We start from the raw sequence: 17,860 nt of genomic DNA, 5'->3' as shown, positions 1-17,860 counted from the left end.
CACACACACACACACACACACACACACACACACACACACACACACACTTAATCACGTACACACATATTATCGCATACATATACATTGTTCTATGATAATCGGATACATAGATTTACTACGTCCTCTGTGCTGGCCGCAGCATCTGCTGTCGACATATCACACGTTTGTTTCTGTGCTTACACATGCTGTATACATGTGCTTAGAAAGTTGTTTTACAAATATTGTTTATTTTTCTCTTTTACTGCCACTGATAATATCCCCTTCTAGGCAGGCGGTGTTCTTCTTGTTGCAGCAGCCCAATAACGCGACTGATTGCGCCAGAGAAAGTGAAATGTTTGCAAACACTGGTCGCTATATGCGTGTACAATGCACGATGAGCTTCTAATCGGCTGGGCGGGTCACTTCGCATAGGTTATTCTAACGGTAAAATCGAAATGATTCGTCGTCATTGTATATAGTGGTGTTTTTCTATTTAATTTTGTATTAATTTTAATTTTTTTACCGCCTTTTATTTGAGGAAACGCTAGAACGAAATCCCCTTATTCTGGTCTGTTGTCGAGTTTTTTGACGGAACGAGAAATGAACGCACGTACATCTGCAATCCGTAAAATACATAACGACGAGCCATCATATTATTATTGTAGTCTAAGGATTCTACGCGAGCGTTTAAGTCTCTTTTAACAATATACACACGTCTTCTCGCATCACCGTATTGTTATCGTAAACGTCCGGTTTCTACTCGCACGTCTAAATACACGTCTATGGCATGCCGTCTAGTATACGGTCAGAGAATTATTAACAGTTTTTTTTTTCGTTTTTGTTGAAATACCATATGAATGTCTCGTTAAGAAACTCTGGTCAGCAAAACTCATTTTGTTATAATAAGGTTTTATTCTGTTCATAAACATAGTTTGAAAACAATTCAGTACTTCCTATTGTCCATTATGCAAGGGTCATCAGTTAAGACTCCACTACGAAGAGCCACGCGGTCGGCATTTGAGATGATTTGTATATTGATACACTTATTATTAGTTGTAGACCCATTTCTTATTATTAAAACACGTCCATATAATACTAGTACGCGTATATATTATTGTTTAGGGACAGATAACGACGTCGTTCCACCACTTGTGCGCTTCAGACGTCCGGAGAAAAATTAATATTCCAACGTTTTATAGAATATTAATTTTTAACTTGTACATTTTATTATATACCTAGGTATGTTATTTTGTGCAATCGATACGACGACTGGTTTTAAGTGAATCAATGCACGAGAATAACAAGTTGTAGGTCTATATCGTTTTGAAATCCGATATACGCGTCTCGTTTCCGTCATGGAGTATTATCTGATGGAACCATGATTAAAAAACACCGGATAGAATAGATCGTCCTATGTGCATTCTAAATTTACTATATATCGACTGAGTATATTATAGTAATATATTTACGTGTACATCGATTACGTTTTTTCTTCTTTTAATACCGCATTATCCACTGTATGTATATGTAGTAAATTTTATTTCGACTTGTGGGTGCAGTTGAAATATATATATATATATATACGGTATATTCAGTGTTCATTAATACATAGATACGTATAGTATTAATACAATCTAGTTTTATTCATTGCATTGTATTATTATTTTCAACACGCTTGTCATATATACGAGGATAAAATTGCTTATTCAACGCGGGGAATACGGACGAACATTAAATATGAAATTAACGGGCTACTGTGCATATTTGTGTGCATTCGTTCGGTGAACATTATATGCTATATATATATATGTACTTTTCGCCCGATCGCCACTGCAGCACACGCGTTGTGCGTTTCTCGGGACTCGGAATTGGTGACCACGATAGTAGTTCCCGCATGCACATAATAATATATTGTACTCGTTTGATGCGATTGCCAAACGGAAAATCAGAATGTGATCTGATTAAAAAAAAAAAATAAATAAAAAAATAAAAAAACACGTTTCGCCCATTGGCTACTATTACTACAGTACATGAACTTCCACCGCTGCGGCCGAGATGACGACGAGCGTGATTACGAAAGATAAAACCAACAGATATTTTTTTTTTCGTACCTTCCGTAATAAACCGTGCACGCGTTAAGTAGATACACGAAAAAAAATATAATAATAATAATAAAAAAAATATTACGAAGATATCACATAATATTGCAGTTAAAGAAGCACGACCCGAGGCTGGAGGCCGCACTATTTGTCTTTTATTACAGGTTGCTGTTGTTGTTGTATATGTGTTATGTGTTCTTCTCTCAGATTGAACGGTCAGATAACGAGGATTGTATTACATCCCAGTGTGTTCTTATAACGTACCCAGGTAAATGACTCGCGGGACGATGTCGTGTCCGATTTTTCAAGTCATCGATAACATATTATAAAATTTGTATGTACGTTTGACATGTGTTTTTTTTGATTTGCGTGGACCAAGTATACGTAGCTTCTAATCGCAGTGTGATGAAAATTGCAAGTTTTCTTTCTGACCTTGGATGAAATAATATAATGATATATTTGCAGCCGGGATCTGTAACTTTAACCTCTTTCTTTGAGGAACTTAATGATTTAGAAAAATTTGTTAGGTATAAATATAATGTTTATCACTTGAAAAACAGATTTTTACTGAATGAAATGTATGCAAAATATAATATTTTATATGTCTATTAACGCAAAGTAATAAGTAATACGAATAATAATATTATGTACATTATAATGTTTATACTTATATTATGTATATAGAATACCGGACAATTTACTCATTACTCGGGTGATTTCGCCTGGCCCGTTAATTTTAATCTCAGATAGAAATAAATAATTGTACAATATTTTACTAATAATTTATTACAATTTTATTATAAAGCAGAACAAAATATAAAATATCAATATAACATTTCTTACTCACTATTTATATTGATATAAATAATATATTTTTATTTTTATTTTATATCTATTGTTTTCCTATATCAGACTGATAAAAGTATCAATATATAATAAATCATAATAAAACACTATAAAATAGTACAACAATATATGAACTATAATTGATATTTACGATTAACTAGTCGAGTTTTCATGTTTTTCATGGTACTTAGTACTTGGTAATAATTTATTTCTATTCGAAATTGAAATTGCCCGAGCAATGTGTACATTGCTTGATATTCCATATTATTCGTAATAAATTGTATTGTAAATAATTATAAAATACATTCATTTCGTAGAGATTATCGTTAACTGTATAGAGATTCGGCTGAAAATTACTAAAATTTACGCATTTCATCGTTTCCCTCATTGAGAGTTTATACATGTTCTTTCCACGTTACGTAACTGCGCAACGATATGTAATAATATTTTAACATTCGGACGTCCGCGGACAAGTCGTTGTTGGTCGATGTGAAAACTATCGTGTGAACAAGCGCCGTTCATATTTTATTATAATACACGTTCAGCCGTATTTAGCGACGTCCGTTCGCTTAGAAAGTTACCGACGGCAATCGAACAGATCCAAGTCCATACGCATGTCTATAAACCCGAAAACTACATGAAATGCGCGCGTACGGGACCGGTTATTATTAAACGAACCAAAGCTCAAGGGTGCAGTTCAAACGCACTAGCACACGCCAAAAATTTGCCTCGTACACAAGTATTATAATATACTTACCTAACAACGGCGCGGCCGCAGTGGATTATCTCATAACATAAATCGTGCGTGTGTGGTGTTGTTTTTTGTATCCAATGCATTAGACGATTTTTTTTTATTACCCTCGGATAAATCCACATGCGATGTGTCAAACTTTCCATTGTGTTTTTAAACTCGTTTTTTTCCTCGTTCGTCGTAAAATCTTATCTTATTTCATAACACTCCTGCACGGTGTTGAACAACATCACGCCACGTGCCCATTTTTTCTTTTTCGAAAATTTAGCGCCTTAGGTTAGATATGTAAAATCGGCGTATAAAATCGTCAAGTGTTTGACCTGTCGGCTCGTACATAATATGTATTTAAAAACGTATACGCGCATCGAATCCGTTATGACGAAGCGTGTATGTATATACGCGTGTAAATATATTTTATCGAACCTTTAGGTCATATACGTCGGCCACGAAGTGTGCGTTTTCATATAAGTATTCAATATGAATACGAATTTATTCATTACAGAGGTTGCTCTACGTACACTTCTTAGCATACGAATAGCCTTACGACCAACTACGGTATGATGATAATATTTAATACGCATTATATGCGTTATCTTTCGACTGTCTTAGTCAACAATTATTGTTAAATTTTTTAAAGTTAATGTGAAAAATATTCTTTGCTCGACCGCATAAAATGAATTAATTAATCGCTAATCCGTTCTACACACTATTATAACGTATATAAATATATTTATATACATCATTATATTTTATACCCTAGCGATTACACTTAAACGTATATTTTAATCCTATTATTATTGTGGAATAATATAAAATAAATAGGTTTAGAAATTTGCCCACGCAAATAATTCGTATAATAATGTGCGCCATTTATGATCATAGTGAACAAATCAGGCATACATACGTATAACATTCTAATGTATTCCATTCATGGCCGTTTATTATCCAATAATGTCAATAAATATTCTATTTTTATTAGCCGCTACCATTTCTACGAGTACAAATTTGGCTAGTCATCAGCAAACGACAGGATGGGTGACTTCGACACAAATCGTATCTGACCAAAGACCTCGTTCATCAACAGCACCAGTAATCGTAGCTACGGTTCCTACAAGTAAAACCGACCGAAAAAGTAAGAAAATCTAAAAAAAATGCTCAATGTATAAATGTAAATAATGTATTTAATAAATATCCAATAATAATATATACACTTATAGTTTATTCAAATTCACCGCCTACTCGAGAACAAGTTCGGGCAGAAGACAATGTACGACTCAGGTCTACCGAACAACATCGATCAAACTCCAGTTTGTCTCAAACGTCATCTTCCGGATGGGATCAAACCGATTCGACTGGTAATTTTAATTCAAAATGGTTATTGAAGAAAATATTTTTTAATTTTATTGTACTTTTTTTAGATTGCGTTACCAGGAGACTACTGATCGAAGAGTATGAAAGTGAATGCAAGCTGAAAGAAATCGCAGACTCGATTACTCGGTTACATCCTCGTAATATAACTAATGGGATATTATCAAAGTCTAGAAACATAGAACATATGAGAGATTCAGATGTTAACAATCAAAAACCAGGTATATATTTATTATTTATACTAGTTTTCATTAACAAAATATAATCGAAAGTCAAATATAAAAAGGTACGTGGTGATCCAGACGGTTGTGGGTTAGATTTATCTTTACGATACTCCCCTAGCTCGGAACTGAGAGTTGATTTGCCAACTGAAGACTTATTAAACATAAAGAAAGGCTGGCTTATGAAACAAGGAAGTACATCAGATGTAAGTTGTGAAGTAGTGAAATATTAATGTTTTGTACAGTCATTAATTTAATTAACAATGAAAATGTGTTAATTAAGGAATGGAACAAACATTGGTTCGTACTCAGAGGTTCTGCATTATTATTTTATCGTGACCCTACTGCTGAAGATCAAGGTATCCTAGATGGTGTGGTTGATCTAAGTTGCGTGACTACTGTTAGTGAAGTGCAAGTCAACAGGAATTATGGGTTTCAGACAATTGTAAGTATTAAATATAAAAAAAATGTATACGTATAAATAAATTTATGAAAATTAACAATCTATTTAACACTCTTGCAATTCTTGAAGTCTTGGGATGATAAGAGAGTTATTTTATCAGCGATAACTTCTGGTATACGAACTAATTGGATATCCGCTATACGGAGAGCTGCTGGACTCACAGAAGAAAATATGATGGTTAAACCTTCGTAAGTACAATATAAACAAATAATATCTATAATAATATGATGTCATGTCTATATTTTAGTTTGGATGGTACATTATCTTCTTCAAGATCGGTCATCTTTTCATCAGATGACGAGTATAGAACAGCATCTGAGTGTGGAAGACATGAAAGTAGTGATTGGGGTGATACTTTACCACCATCGCCTCCTCTGAACCGAACACCAATATCAAAAGTTAAAGAACGAGCAAGAGGTGGGCCTAGAAGTAGGATATTTACTGGAGGAACTCTTGCAGCTAAACGTTCGAAATCTTCACCTCCTGTATCTCCAAGAAGTATTTCTGAAACTTCAAAATCCGATGAACTTTTACTATCGTCATGTGCAGAATCTGACGATACCAAAGTAATTTGATATATATATATATATATATTAAATGATAATATTACTAATAAATAAATATAATTTATGCTATAGAGTGACCGAAGTTCATTAGTGGGCCGAGTAGGAAAACAAGCTGATGAATTAGTTGATGTCAAAAAGCAACTGACTGGTGTATTATGTCAGTTGAGTAATGCTGAACAAGAATTGATAAGACTACGGCAACGCAAGAACGATGTGTTAGCATTACAAAAGCAAGTAGAAACAATGGGCACTTCGTTAAAAATGGCTGAAGATATGATTAAACAAAAATCTGATCAATTAGTCGAATTTGATTCGCTGAAGAAACTGTAAATATTTAATGATTAATTAATAAACCTGTAAAATTGTTATAATAATAGTGTATCAACAGTTACAGAGACGAAAAAAAAAACTGGGAAACTGCTTTGTGTTCAGTACAAAATGAATCTGAACAACACCTTGAAGAATTAGAAAGAACTAGAGAACAAGTTTCTAGACTTAGGGGTTCGCTGGCAGATGTGTCTGACCGTTTAGCTAGAGGAATCGAAGAAAATGAATCTCTTTATCGAAGAGTTCGTGAGTTAGAAGGGCGATCAGTACCAATCAGTGCATCTATTCGAGATAGTCGAGCTAGAAGCTTAGATTCACTTAGTGATTTGACGAATATAGATTTAGATTTAGATACCGAAAATATGGATAAAGAAAGGTTAGTATTTTTATGAAGTTTTAAAAAAATGTACGTACTAATAATAAGTAATTTAAATATTATTAACTGTATTATTAATTTTAGGGTTGTTGAAGAATATGAAGATTTAAGATGTAGATTCGAAAAAGCTGTCCAGGAAATTAGAGCAATGAAACGAGAACTCAGAGAGTCAAATATTCAAACCGATTGTTTGGAACTGGAATTGATTAATGCTCGCCAAGATTTACAGATTAGACAGCAAACGTACGAAAGTCAAGCATCTATGATGGCAGCTAGAATTCAGGATCTGACCACCAAACTTTCAGCAGCTGACAAACAGGTAAAATATTTAATACATTATGTGATTTGCAAATAAATATTAATAATTTTTGTTCCATGTAGATTCGGTTGTTGAAACAAAAACTTACAAAATCAGAAGGACGAGAAAAACGTCGTTCTTTATCACTTAAAGGTCGTGAATCTTTTACTATATGTAAGGAATTGGAAGAGAAACTGATTGATTTGGAAAAGAAAATCGGTAAGCTCGATATAACCAATGGCAATGCAATAGAAAAAACCGAATCAAAAGACTCTGGATGTCGAGCTAGTACAGTTGCATCGAGGCTTAGACGAAAATCATTAGATAGCGCTACAAGTAGTGAACCAATGAAAGTGCTTATCAGGATGACATCCTTGGAAAACCGCGTTGCTGAATTACAAAAGGCAAATTCAGATACCATGAATATAATCGTCGAAGACGGTATCGATACCAAAGAAAATGAAATTTACAAAATCGAATGTGCTTGGCGTTCCAAAATGAGCGAAATTTCATCTAAGAGAAGAAAACTTCAAACTGAAGGTCAACTAGATGATGAATCCAAAACAACATTATTGGCTGAAAAAGTTGCTACAGAATCAGTATTTTTAAACAAATTAAAACAGTTGATGAAAAATGATATAGCAATTGAATCTACAAACCGAATCAAAAATAGATTAGAATCTAATATTGATTTAGTAGCTGAAGTGGATAAAATAGTTGGTATAAAAAATAATACTGAAAAAAGAGTTATTGAATTTATGGATAATCGAATGAGTACAATACAAAAGTATAAATGGGATGTTGATGAAGTAAAAAATATTGCTTATGACTGTTTGGAGGACATTGTAACTGACACAGAAATGCATATGGCACTTGACTATTATTTCAAAACTCAAGATTTATCAGATAAAGGTAGTGTTATGATAATTCAGTGTGTAATGAATAGAGGAAAATTAGAAACTTGGTTAAACGAAGTCAGAAATTTGGTGGAAATCAAAATCAACGAAGTCGTACAAACTTTACCGACTAAAGCAAAGCGTATCGAAGACAAAAGCTGTTTGGAAGAGTACTTTGAAGTTGCAGTACTCCATTGTATGTTAGAGTCTGGCTTGAATCTAGTGGAGAAAACTCCAAAAAATAAGACTGACATGAATGAAGATGAAGCTCTATCTGAATGTCAATATTTGGCGGCTAAAATGTGTCAGTGTTTGCCTCCAATAGACGATAAGCGTATGTTACACGATAGTCTAGGTGGAGTCGAAACTGAAGTAATGGCTCTTAGGTCATGTATGGAAGAAATAATCGACAAACGACAGTTGAATGGACCGGTTTCCGACCCGCAACCTTTGCGTAATGAAAACAAAACCACTTCTTGGATTGAAGATGTCTGCAACAAATGCCATGACTTACGCATGCAGATAGCCTCACTACAAATGTATCTAGCGCAATGTCAAGAATGCCAAAGGTGTATTTATCTACAAGAAAAAATCAAAGGTTACGAACAAGAACGTGATGTCGAACTCGAAACAGTTCAAACACGGCATCAGATGGACATTGCGGAACTGAAAAGTCGCTTGGAAGAAGAGAAACGAAAATTAATGATCGTCAATGATCAAGAACAAGTCGTACTTAAGGATCGAATAAAAAAATTGGAAAAACGATTAAGTGCATTGGACTCCGAATATAATCAACAAATGGACAATTTAAGGTTATCTTATCAAATATCGTTGGCGTCACATGACTCTTCTAACAGTATTATGACAGAAGAATCAACTAAACTCCGATACCAAACAGAAATAGAACATTTGAGGGTATGTTATGAAAAACCTATATTGAATTGTTTATAATTATAGTATAATACAAATTTCACTGTCTCAATTTAAGATAATATATATCATGTTAGAATTTGATTTTAATTATGTGATCTAGGCATTATGCGAGAAAGGTCTGTTGGCAATGGAAAACTCGCACCGACGTATTATCGCTGAACTTGAGGAAAAACACCGACAGGAGACGGAATCCTTAAAGTTAGAAAAAGATCAGGCACTCGCCGAAGAAACGCATGCAACACTGGCCGGTAAGTAGCATCAGTTACAAAATAGTAAATTATCGGTAACGATTAGATAGCAAAAGTCACATGATGATTTATGATGGTGTATTTCGTTAAAGCGTTGGATGCAATGAGAAAAGCTCATGAGGCTGAAGTGCAAAAGGAAGTGACCAAGTTCAAGACGGAATTTTTAAAAAAGATTCAATCAAATCACGATATCGGAGCTCTACATAAAGAACACGAGTACGTCGTTGCTTAAGCATCCTTATACACACATATACACATAGATATTACAATGGCAGTATACCTATTTTTTATTTTAGAGCCGAAATGGAAGAAATCAAAAAAGAAATTCTTTCGTTGTCTGAAAAGTATTCTATCAAATGCGTGGAGTCGGCAAACCTGGAAGAAGAACTGAAATCGGCCAACTCACAGTTGGCACAAGCTCAACAGCAAATCATACAACTAGATTCCAGGTACGATTGTTCCTGATGTTTATTCATATAAAACACCTATCTTAATTCCTTTTCGTTTGTTATGGACTACTAATATTAGTTTATATTATTTTATACTAATCTTACACGTTTGCTGTATGCACATTTTTTTTTTTTTTTTTTTTAGGAATAAGCAGCTCCGTGCACACTTGGTGTCAGAGACGAACGATAACATGTCGTCGGACTTTGAGATCACAACGGACGCTGAACTCAGCCGATTGAAGCAAGACATACTGGTAAGTGGAGTGCAAGCAAGCGATGTATAACGCGGTAATGCATGACACTTTTTATCCGCTGATTTTCACCGTAGATAAAGTTCTAGTAAACATTTATTCTTGAATGTTTGTAGTTGCAGTAGTATTAGTATTAATGTAATAGTAGTAATAGTAGTAGTAGTTAGTAGTATTAGTAGTACTAGTATTTGTAGCAAAATTTATAGTTCTGTAGTTAAACTAAATGCAATTTTTGACAGTCCAGTCAAAACGTACAAAAGTCAAGTTAAAAACATTAATCGGTTTATAATTATATTTTAATGCTTACATTTATATTTTCTGACTGGGTTCCGATACTATTAAAATACATTGTCCCTGTAACAAGATTTTTTTATGATTTTGTTTCACCTGTAATCCTAAAATCGATAGCATCTCCATAAACGAGTTCCTACAAAATCATGCACTTTATTATGATTTGGAAACGCACAAAATCCAAAAACTATGTTTGAATATACCTATATGAACCGTTCACGTCTCGTTTATTACACAGTCTACGTGCGTTTAACGACAATACGAATATAAATAAAAACACACGTGTATTAAATTACTATTAGACATAATACAAAATTATTATGAATAACACGAACAAATATAAATAATGATATGGTCGTTTGTGCGTTTCGGCCCGTTACTCCAGCACGTCGAAGCACTACAATTTTCTCCGTTCTTCTAGTTGAATATCATGCCACGCCATATACTTATCGTTATACTCTCACCACCGCACCTACTCTCGATATCTCGAAATTTAAGGGGGAGGGGGAATTAAAATAATAAATAAAAAGTATTCGGTAAATTCCACATCTCGAGCCAAAAAGAAACCAAATAGAAATATGTTTTAGTGAGTTAACTATTCGAGCCAAAATTATTTAATTTTTAACAACGGAAAATATTTTAATCTAATAAATCAGATTTTTTTTTTTACTATAATCTTTTTCTCCGTTTCCCTTCATTTTGAGTGTTCGATATGTCGATGAGTATACCTATACTAATATTCGTTTTACCAAAACCTTACCGCATATAATAGATAATATAATAATAATATACTAAATCGTAGATTGCAGTGTAGTATAAATTGTATTATATGATTATGTAAATAATATGATAATGCATATAATCCCTGTTTGTATAATTCATTTTTTATACCTTTTATTGCTTGACCGCACACTACAGCATGGCGAATCGCTTGACAGTATTTTGAACAGTTTTGAACAGTACGATGCGACGGTGGCACGGGTCGACCGACCCGTTGTAGTGGCGCTGGTAAATAAGTTGCGGCACATCTCGGCCAGAAGCCGTTCTCAAGGTATAACCACAAAAAGAAAGTAACATGTGTTAACAATGTACGGTCGTCCGTTGGCGGTTAGGGCCAGAGTCAACGAATTTCTCCTAGAATAGAACAAAGGAAAAGCTGGAACTTTTTCCAAATATTGGTTATGGTTTTTTTTTCTTTATAAATTATTGGTTTGGCTTCGGTTCTGGTTCTTAATATGATTAGAGTAGAAATAGTTTTACGGCCGATTCCGGTTAGAGGTGTATTTCAATCTTTAGGATCTTCATAAAATAGCTTCTGTTAATACAAACTATATAAATAGTCTAAAGATTTTTTTACAACATTGATAATCAAATAAATATTTTCGAACGGTAATCCTCGGGTAAATACATGTTTTATGTTCTACGTTTTGTCTCCCACAGCTATATATACAATTGTGCACCATCGAAGATTGTGTAAACTATCTAAGACTGCTGAATCTCATGGTAAGAGGAGATGCAAAAAAAAAAATTCGATTTTAGATTTAAACAGATCAGTTTCATATTTAATGCATATTATACATTAATCTCAAATAGCGATATAGGAGTAATGTGAGCACCTTATACCAGGGCATTAACAATTTGGGTACACAAAAGCAATCACTAATCTAAGGCGAAAATTATTAAACTTAACACTTTATATCACAGATGAAAATGTCAGTTAAATTAATTAAAATTTGGTACACAAGTTAATTTGTGATCAAATTTAGTGATAAACTGCGAAAGTTTTAACGTTTAAGTTGCTGACTTATAAAGTAAATCAAACGAAACGTAAAGTTGCCACGGTTAAGGTGTATATGTTTAAACCGCCTCTGAGAAGTGCTGTCTCGTATTGTCCTGTAATTTTACAGCCACGAAGAAATGCAATCCTGGTTCGTTTTAATTGATTCATCCGGTTGAGAGAGTGTACGTGTATGGTATTATAATTTAGGTAACCCCTATAAAGTTTCGGTTCCGGTAGCGGGCAGTCTTCGTACGTATTCCTAAGCAGCCATTGCCGTGTACCGTGTTCTCTCCTATATCTTTTCGATGTATAAGAATGAGTCGTGCGCGTTTTTGCTTTTTCCCCTCCGAAGTAATCGTGTACGCGCTACGATATAACGTTACACGACGAGCTACATGTGTTACACCCTTTACACGACAATAATATTATTTGAATGTGCGTCTGCGGACACGATACGTATATTAAACGACTTCAATATGTTTACCTATAGGTACATTTATCCCGGACCGTTGGTTCTCGCTGCAATAAAACGCAAAAACGCACGTTTATTGTCATCGACGATAATGTTCGCATGTTCCCGAGTGGTTTTTCTAACTATAAACATAATATATATACTTATATATATACACATATGCATACACATTATAAGGAGTACATGCGTGTTTTAGTAATTTTACCGTTTCACGCCACTAATACCTCGCATTTATATATAAAATAACATTAGATCGTTATCGTCGTTCTACATTTTTATGAAAATAAACTGATCGAAGTCGAATTTTTCATTCCTTGGTATCCGTTATATAATATCGCTGTTGATAAAATGACTATAACATGATGGCGGAAATGTGATGTTAAATTTCGTCCGGCTAATATGTGATCAGATCGCGTTAAAATGTTTTTTTAGTTTATAACCGAGTTTGTTACGGTTCATTTTATTTAACCAATAAACCATTTAGTTCACAATTGTATGCACGCACAGAGATAAAATCAAACAAAACGAAGAACTCAAGTTATCTATCTTCATTTTTGCCTCCAATTTGATTTCAAATATTTTGACAAACCCCGTTTTTCGATCAATTAAAAATAAATATATAAATTTATATGAAAAAAAAATTAATCGTTACTTTTTTTTTACCATATATATTTATTATATATATATTTATATCATATTTTTTATATGATACTTATTAAAAATCATAAACCCTTCGATGCGATCATATCGTATGTGTGTATGACTTGCACCGTTTTTTAGTTTTATTGTACATACTACACTCGATGCGCCGAGACGAATTATTTGCATGTAAATTGATACGCTGGCCGTGTGTGTGCGGACACGGACGGCACTTTGGCAAGGTGACGGTTATCTTCGGAGACTTAGTGACGGGTTCATTCGCGTCCGCACACACATTAGCGTAGCTCTTATATCGCACTATCAGTGTAAGAATACCATATATCAAAAATATTAAATTGTTCAGAAGAGCATTTCTAATGTTTGATAATTTATAGTAATTTGTAATTTTCTTCTACTAAATATCAATATGACTAACTAGACCAGACATTTTCTTATAATATTATCATCAAGTATAATTTAAAGACTACATTTCGTTTTACGGCTTTATTGTTTTCAGCTACCTCTCGATCTGCCTTAGTACAATAAATTTATTTGTATTACTGACGATTTAAAAATATAATTACATAAATTGCACCTCTCGTAAAAAAAAGAAAAAAAATTACGAATTCAGGTATACCAAAAACGTAAATTTTAAATTTTTTGATATACGGCCCTTTTGCACTGATTGTGCGATATGTCCGCAAACGTATATTACTGTACGGCGGCGCACGATTGTAATTGCAGAACGTATCACAATCGAACCGTGTTTGTTGTATGTATACATATGTATACTATTGTATATTATTTACATTTTACATTGTAATATTATACATTACAATAACAACACGCCGTGACGGTGACGACAGATTTCGAGTGTTTCGGAAACGATTGAGCCGCCCTGACCGCCCGACCAGAACGAAACGTCGACGATCGAACGACGACACATTTTTTACGTTTAATAAATGATATTTATTACTTTATTATAATAATGTGAATAAACGTAAACGGAAAACGTGCGAAACCGTAAAATGGTTTTGTCCGTCCGTGCACGTAATCATGTTTCCGATACAGAGCGTAATGTTATACTGTCGATCACAATAATGTATTCAATTTGTTCGGTTCGATTTATTTACATGTTCGTTTAATTTTTTTATTTTTAGAGCCCATTGTCGACGGGTCACACGTTACATCAAAAACGGGTAACGTGACGACTTCTCGGTACTACACGGAACCCTCGCCTCTAACCAAATCAACAGGTAATTATTGTACAACAACCCCAATTTTCAATTTCAAACAGTGTTCGGTCTTATATGCATTTCAAGGTTAAAAAGGACTTGTAAAAGGAGTTTAAAGGGAAATATAATCGAGGACTTGTAGATAGACTTGTAGAAAAGTATATATTTTTATTTACGTACCGACCGTGAATTATCATTTAAAGCCATACTTCATAATACGTAAACTTTAAAATCATTGAGGAAATGGCCATTCGTGAGTCAGGATACCGTTAAAAAATAACAATGTATATTATACAACTTGCCTTCAAATATTCTGTCGGTTAAAGGTTTTTAAGCTTGATAGGTATATAATAATGTATAAGAACCATAATATAACCATATGAATGGCGATATATAATTGACTTATATAATAACGGGAAAATGTCAAAAATTTTTGTCGGACACGTTTCTAACGCGGTTGCGTCGGCGTTCAAATTTATCAAATTCAAACTAATCGTTGGGTGAAGGAGACAAAGGAGAGCAATACTTAATTCAAAAACATTTCTGACGTATATAAATCATGTTTAGAAACGGTATATTTCATGCGGTAAAAATGCACCACAGAACGTGGTTTCATGCATGATAGTGAGATGCTGCTGTAGTATAGCCGTCGCGTTTTTCTAAAAGTATAATATAATATTTTGTCAACTAAAACATCCCAACACTGCAATTAACGTCACGTATTATTGGGCGTATGGACTCTGTGTGGTTACGTTTTAGGTGGAGCAAACTGCTTCGAATAAATAGTAAATTAAGAGTGATTATACAATAATATATATGAGACGAAAATCAAGTTTTATAGTATAATATTTTCTTATGTTATAGAAGTTAAATAAGGTTATTACTATAATAACGATGTATAGTTTTTTTTTTTTTTTGTAAGTACATATTTAATTAAGTATATAATAAATTTATACTGTTATATCTCATGCTCGAATAAGTAGGTATTAAACATAGCAACGAGTCGAAATTGAAATAGGTTATGTTGAATGTACGCAGATTATCGATAACTTATCGCAGAAATGGTGTGGTGTATCGAGGATTTTTTTTTTTTTTGGGGGGGGAGTGGATCAGAATTAGAAGGCATTGATCCATCTGCGAAAATCAGCTTGCGTGCACCCGAGTTTGGTACTAAACGAAGTGCATGAAATAACAATAAATTGTTAGTTTTGAGAAACTTAGACAACTCCGAAAAATATCGACCGCCTATATCGATTTACAGTTAAATATTTACATATCAGTATAATATATATTTGACAGTTTTTAAATGGTTGCATCTGACGGTTATGATTTTTTTATCATTTTCATAACAAATATTATTATGACATATATTCCTATTCTGTCAGCCTCATATAAGTTACGATGTTGTTCAGAATAGAAATTCGTTCAAGCTAGATACCGAATAGCTAAGAAAATGAGAATGAAAATAAAAGAGCGCATTTTCTCGTATACATCGATTTCCGTAATTTTTTAACTTAAAACACGTATAAAAAAATATTATAATTGTTTTATCACTCATAACTGCTTTTTCGTTGAATATATTCAATAAAATCAATAAACTTTATTTCGTGTCTAAATTATTTTAATTTTTCATAATTTTTCTACAAATTATGTTTTAAAAAAAGAATTCCGAATATAATTCAAGTAACTATTTGATAGTTAGTTATATTTCAATAAATATCACATTATAGTATAGGTAATACAATTTTATTTAAATTTTAAATAATATTTAAAAACCAAAAATGCCTTAAGAAACCATTGAATTATCTAAAAAATGATGTAATATGTAATAAATATGAAATAAATATACTTAAATAAATAATTATAATATAGTATATCGCACAATGTACCTAGTTATAAATGTGAGCACATGTTTTTGCAGAGCCGAAAAGGTATCTAAAGAAACCGACGAGAGCCAACAGTATCTTACTGAAGTCGCCAACCATGTGCGGCATGGTGGCCGATCGGAAGAAGATATTCGAGCAACGGTAATTCGGCCGCTGTCGCGACCGCTTGACAACGACGACTTCGCGCGGTAATACCGTGGTATTATTATGTTAAATATGATTATCGCGACTAGTTGGTGCCAATAACACAGTACTCGCATATATACGTATATGCTCGCAATGATTCATATTGAATTTTTTTTCTTATATTCTTTCGTTACATTATATTATTATTATTATTTTTATTATAATATTATTGTATTTTATTGTTTAAGTATTGTTTTTCAATATTTTTTTGGTAGTTTTAAATACGTTTTTTTTCGTTCGGATAAAACGCATGTGTTCAACCCCTTAGTTATACCTACCAATAATTTTATATTTTATTTTTTTATATTATATAGTTATGTGGTTTTATTATTATTATTATTATTGTTTTTACCCATACATAAGCAGGGTGTGTGTTTTTGTATGTGTGTTTGTATGTGAAAGAGAGAGAGAGTGATACCAATGGTGAGAGTTGTCAGAAAGCGCAACGGACTTGTTTTTTTTTTTTTTAAACCAAGAAAATAATTACGTTTATTTTATTTTCCTTGTGTACATTCGTCGCGCGTACAAGTTTTTATTGTAATATCATTGTATTTTTATTATTATTATTTTTATTTTTTTCGTTAGGCTATTATAGAGTGTGTTTTTCTTAATTTTTATTTTATTTTACTTTTTTTTTTTTTTTGTTGAATAGTGTTACAAAACTAACCAAATACGTCGTGCGTACCCTATGCACCCCTACCCACCTGTAAACTCGTTCAAGTCGCGAGAACATTAGAGAAAAAAACATTGTTTTGACTATGTGTGTTGTACAAAATATAATATATAGATATTGTGTTGTTTTTTCTACGTTTCCACAGATGTTCGACACGTTTGAGTTTAAAAATAATTAGTTTTTTTTCAACGTTCCGTTATATTGTTATTAAACATCCCCTCTTATTTTCTATTTGTTTTCTTTTAATGTAAGACTTTGTTGTTATTATTTTCGAAGCTCAATCTAACAAATATATAATTTTTTTTCTTGTGATTTGTTTAATTATTGTACATTGCTTTTATTTAATTTATAGCTTCAACGAACATGAAATGAGTATTTGGAATTGTAATGAAAAAAGCATCCAGTTGAAAAACTTTATGAATTCAGATTTACTATTTTTCCATCACAGCTTTAGTCAGTAAAAAAAAAAAAAAAGTAATTACTGGATTAAAGTTATTTTAATAATATATATGTACTTATATTGTTGGCTTTCACATACTTGTATAATTTGTGTAATAGATCTCAACATTTAGCGTTAAAACAACAATTTTAATCAAAATTAGTTCAGTTAAGCCGAAAATCCATTGT

At 32.8% G+C, this 17,860-nt stretch overlaps 1 protein-coding gene across 2 annotated transcripts in view; it reads left to right on the top strand.

The window, feature by feature from the left end:
• The window catches only part of LOC112681759 (protein outspread), an 87,544-nt gene extending 70,909 nt beyond the window's left edge, over positions 1–16,635 (top strand). Inside the window, exons 6-23 of one of the 2 annotated variants that reach the window (XM_025552064.1) lie at positions 4,655–4,807; positions 4,893–5,030; positions 5,094–5,261; positions 5,328–5,470; positions 5,548–5,709; positions 5,797–5,915; positions 5,975–6,293; positions 6,366–6,619; positions 6,682–6,996; positions 7,081–7,315; positions 7,378–9,105; positions 9,224–9,371; positions 9,464–9,587; positions 9,668–9,820; positions 9,966–10,074; positions 11,281–11,413; positions 14,414–14,509; positions 16,410–16,635. In XM_025552064.1, the coding sequence (XP_025407849.1) occupies positions 4,655–4,807; positions 4,893–5,030; positions 5,094–5,261; positions 5,328–5,470; positions 5,548–5,709; positions 5,797–5,915; positions 5,975–6,293; positions 6,366–6,619; positions 6,682–6,996; positions 7,081–7,315; positions 7,378–9,105; positions 9,224–9,371; positions 9,464–9,587; positions 9,668–9,820; positions 9,966–10,074; positions 11,281–11,413; positions 14,414–14,509; positions 16,410–16,519 (4,607 nt within the window). In that variant the 3' untranslated portion in view covers positions 16,520–16,635. The remainder of the gene's footprint in view (positions 1–4,654; positions 4,808–4,892; positions 5,031–5,093; positions 5,262–5,327; positions 5,471–5,547; positions 5,710–5,796; positions 5,916–5,974; positions 6,294–6,365; positions 6,620–6,681; positions 6,997–7,080; positions 7,316–7,377; positions 9,106–9,223; positions 9,372–9,463; positions 9,588–9,667; positions 9,821–9,965; positions 10,075–11,280; positions 11,414–14,413; positions 14,510–16,409) is intronic. The other variant, XM_025552065.1, reaches the window with a different exon arrangement.
• Positions 16,636–17,860: the final 1,225 nt, after the last annotated feature.

The sequence above is a fragment of the Sipha flava genome, unplaced genomic scaffold (genome assembly GCF_003268045.1).
Source record: "Sipha flava isolate LNK unplaced genomic scaffold, YSA_version1 196_pilon_pilon, whole genome shotgun sequence".
Classification (NCBI taxonomy): domain Eukaryota; kingdom Metazoa; phylum Arthropoda; class Insecta; order Hemiptera; family Aphididae; genus Sipha; species Sipha flava.
The sequence above is the reverse complement of the archived record's forward strand: the minus strand, read 5'-3'. Positions and strand labels throughout refer to the sequence as shown.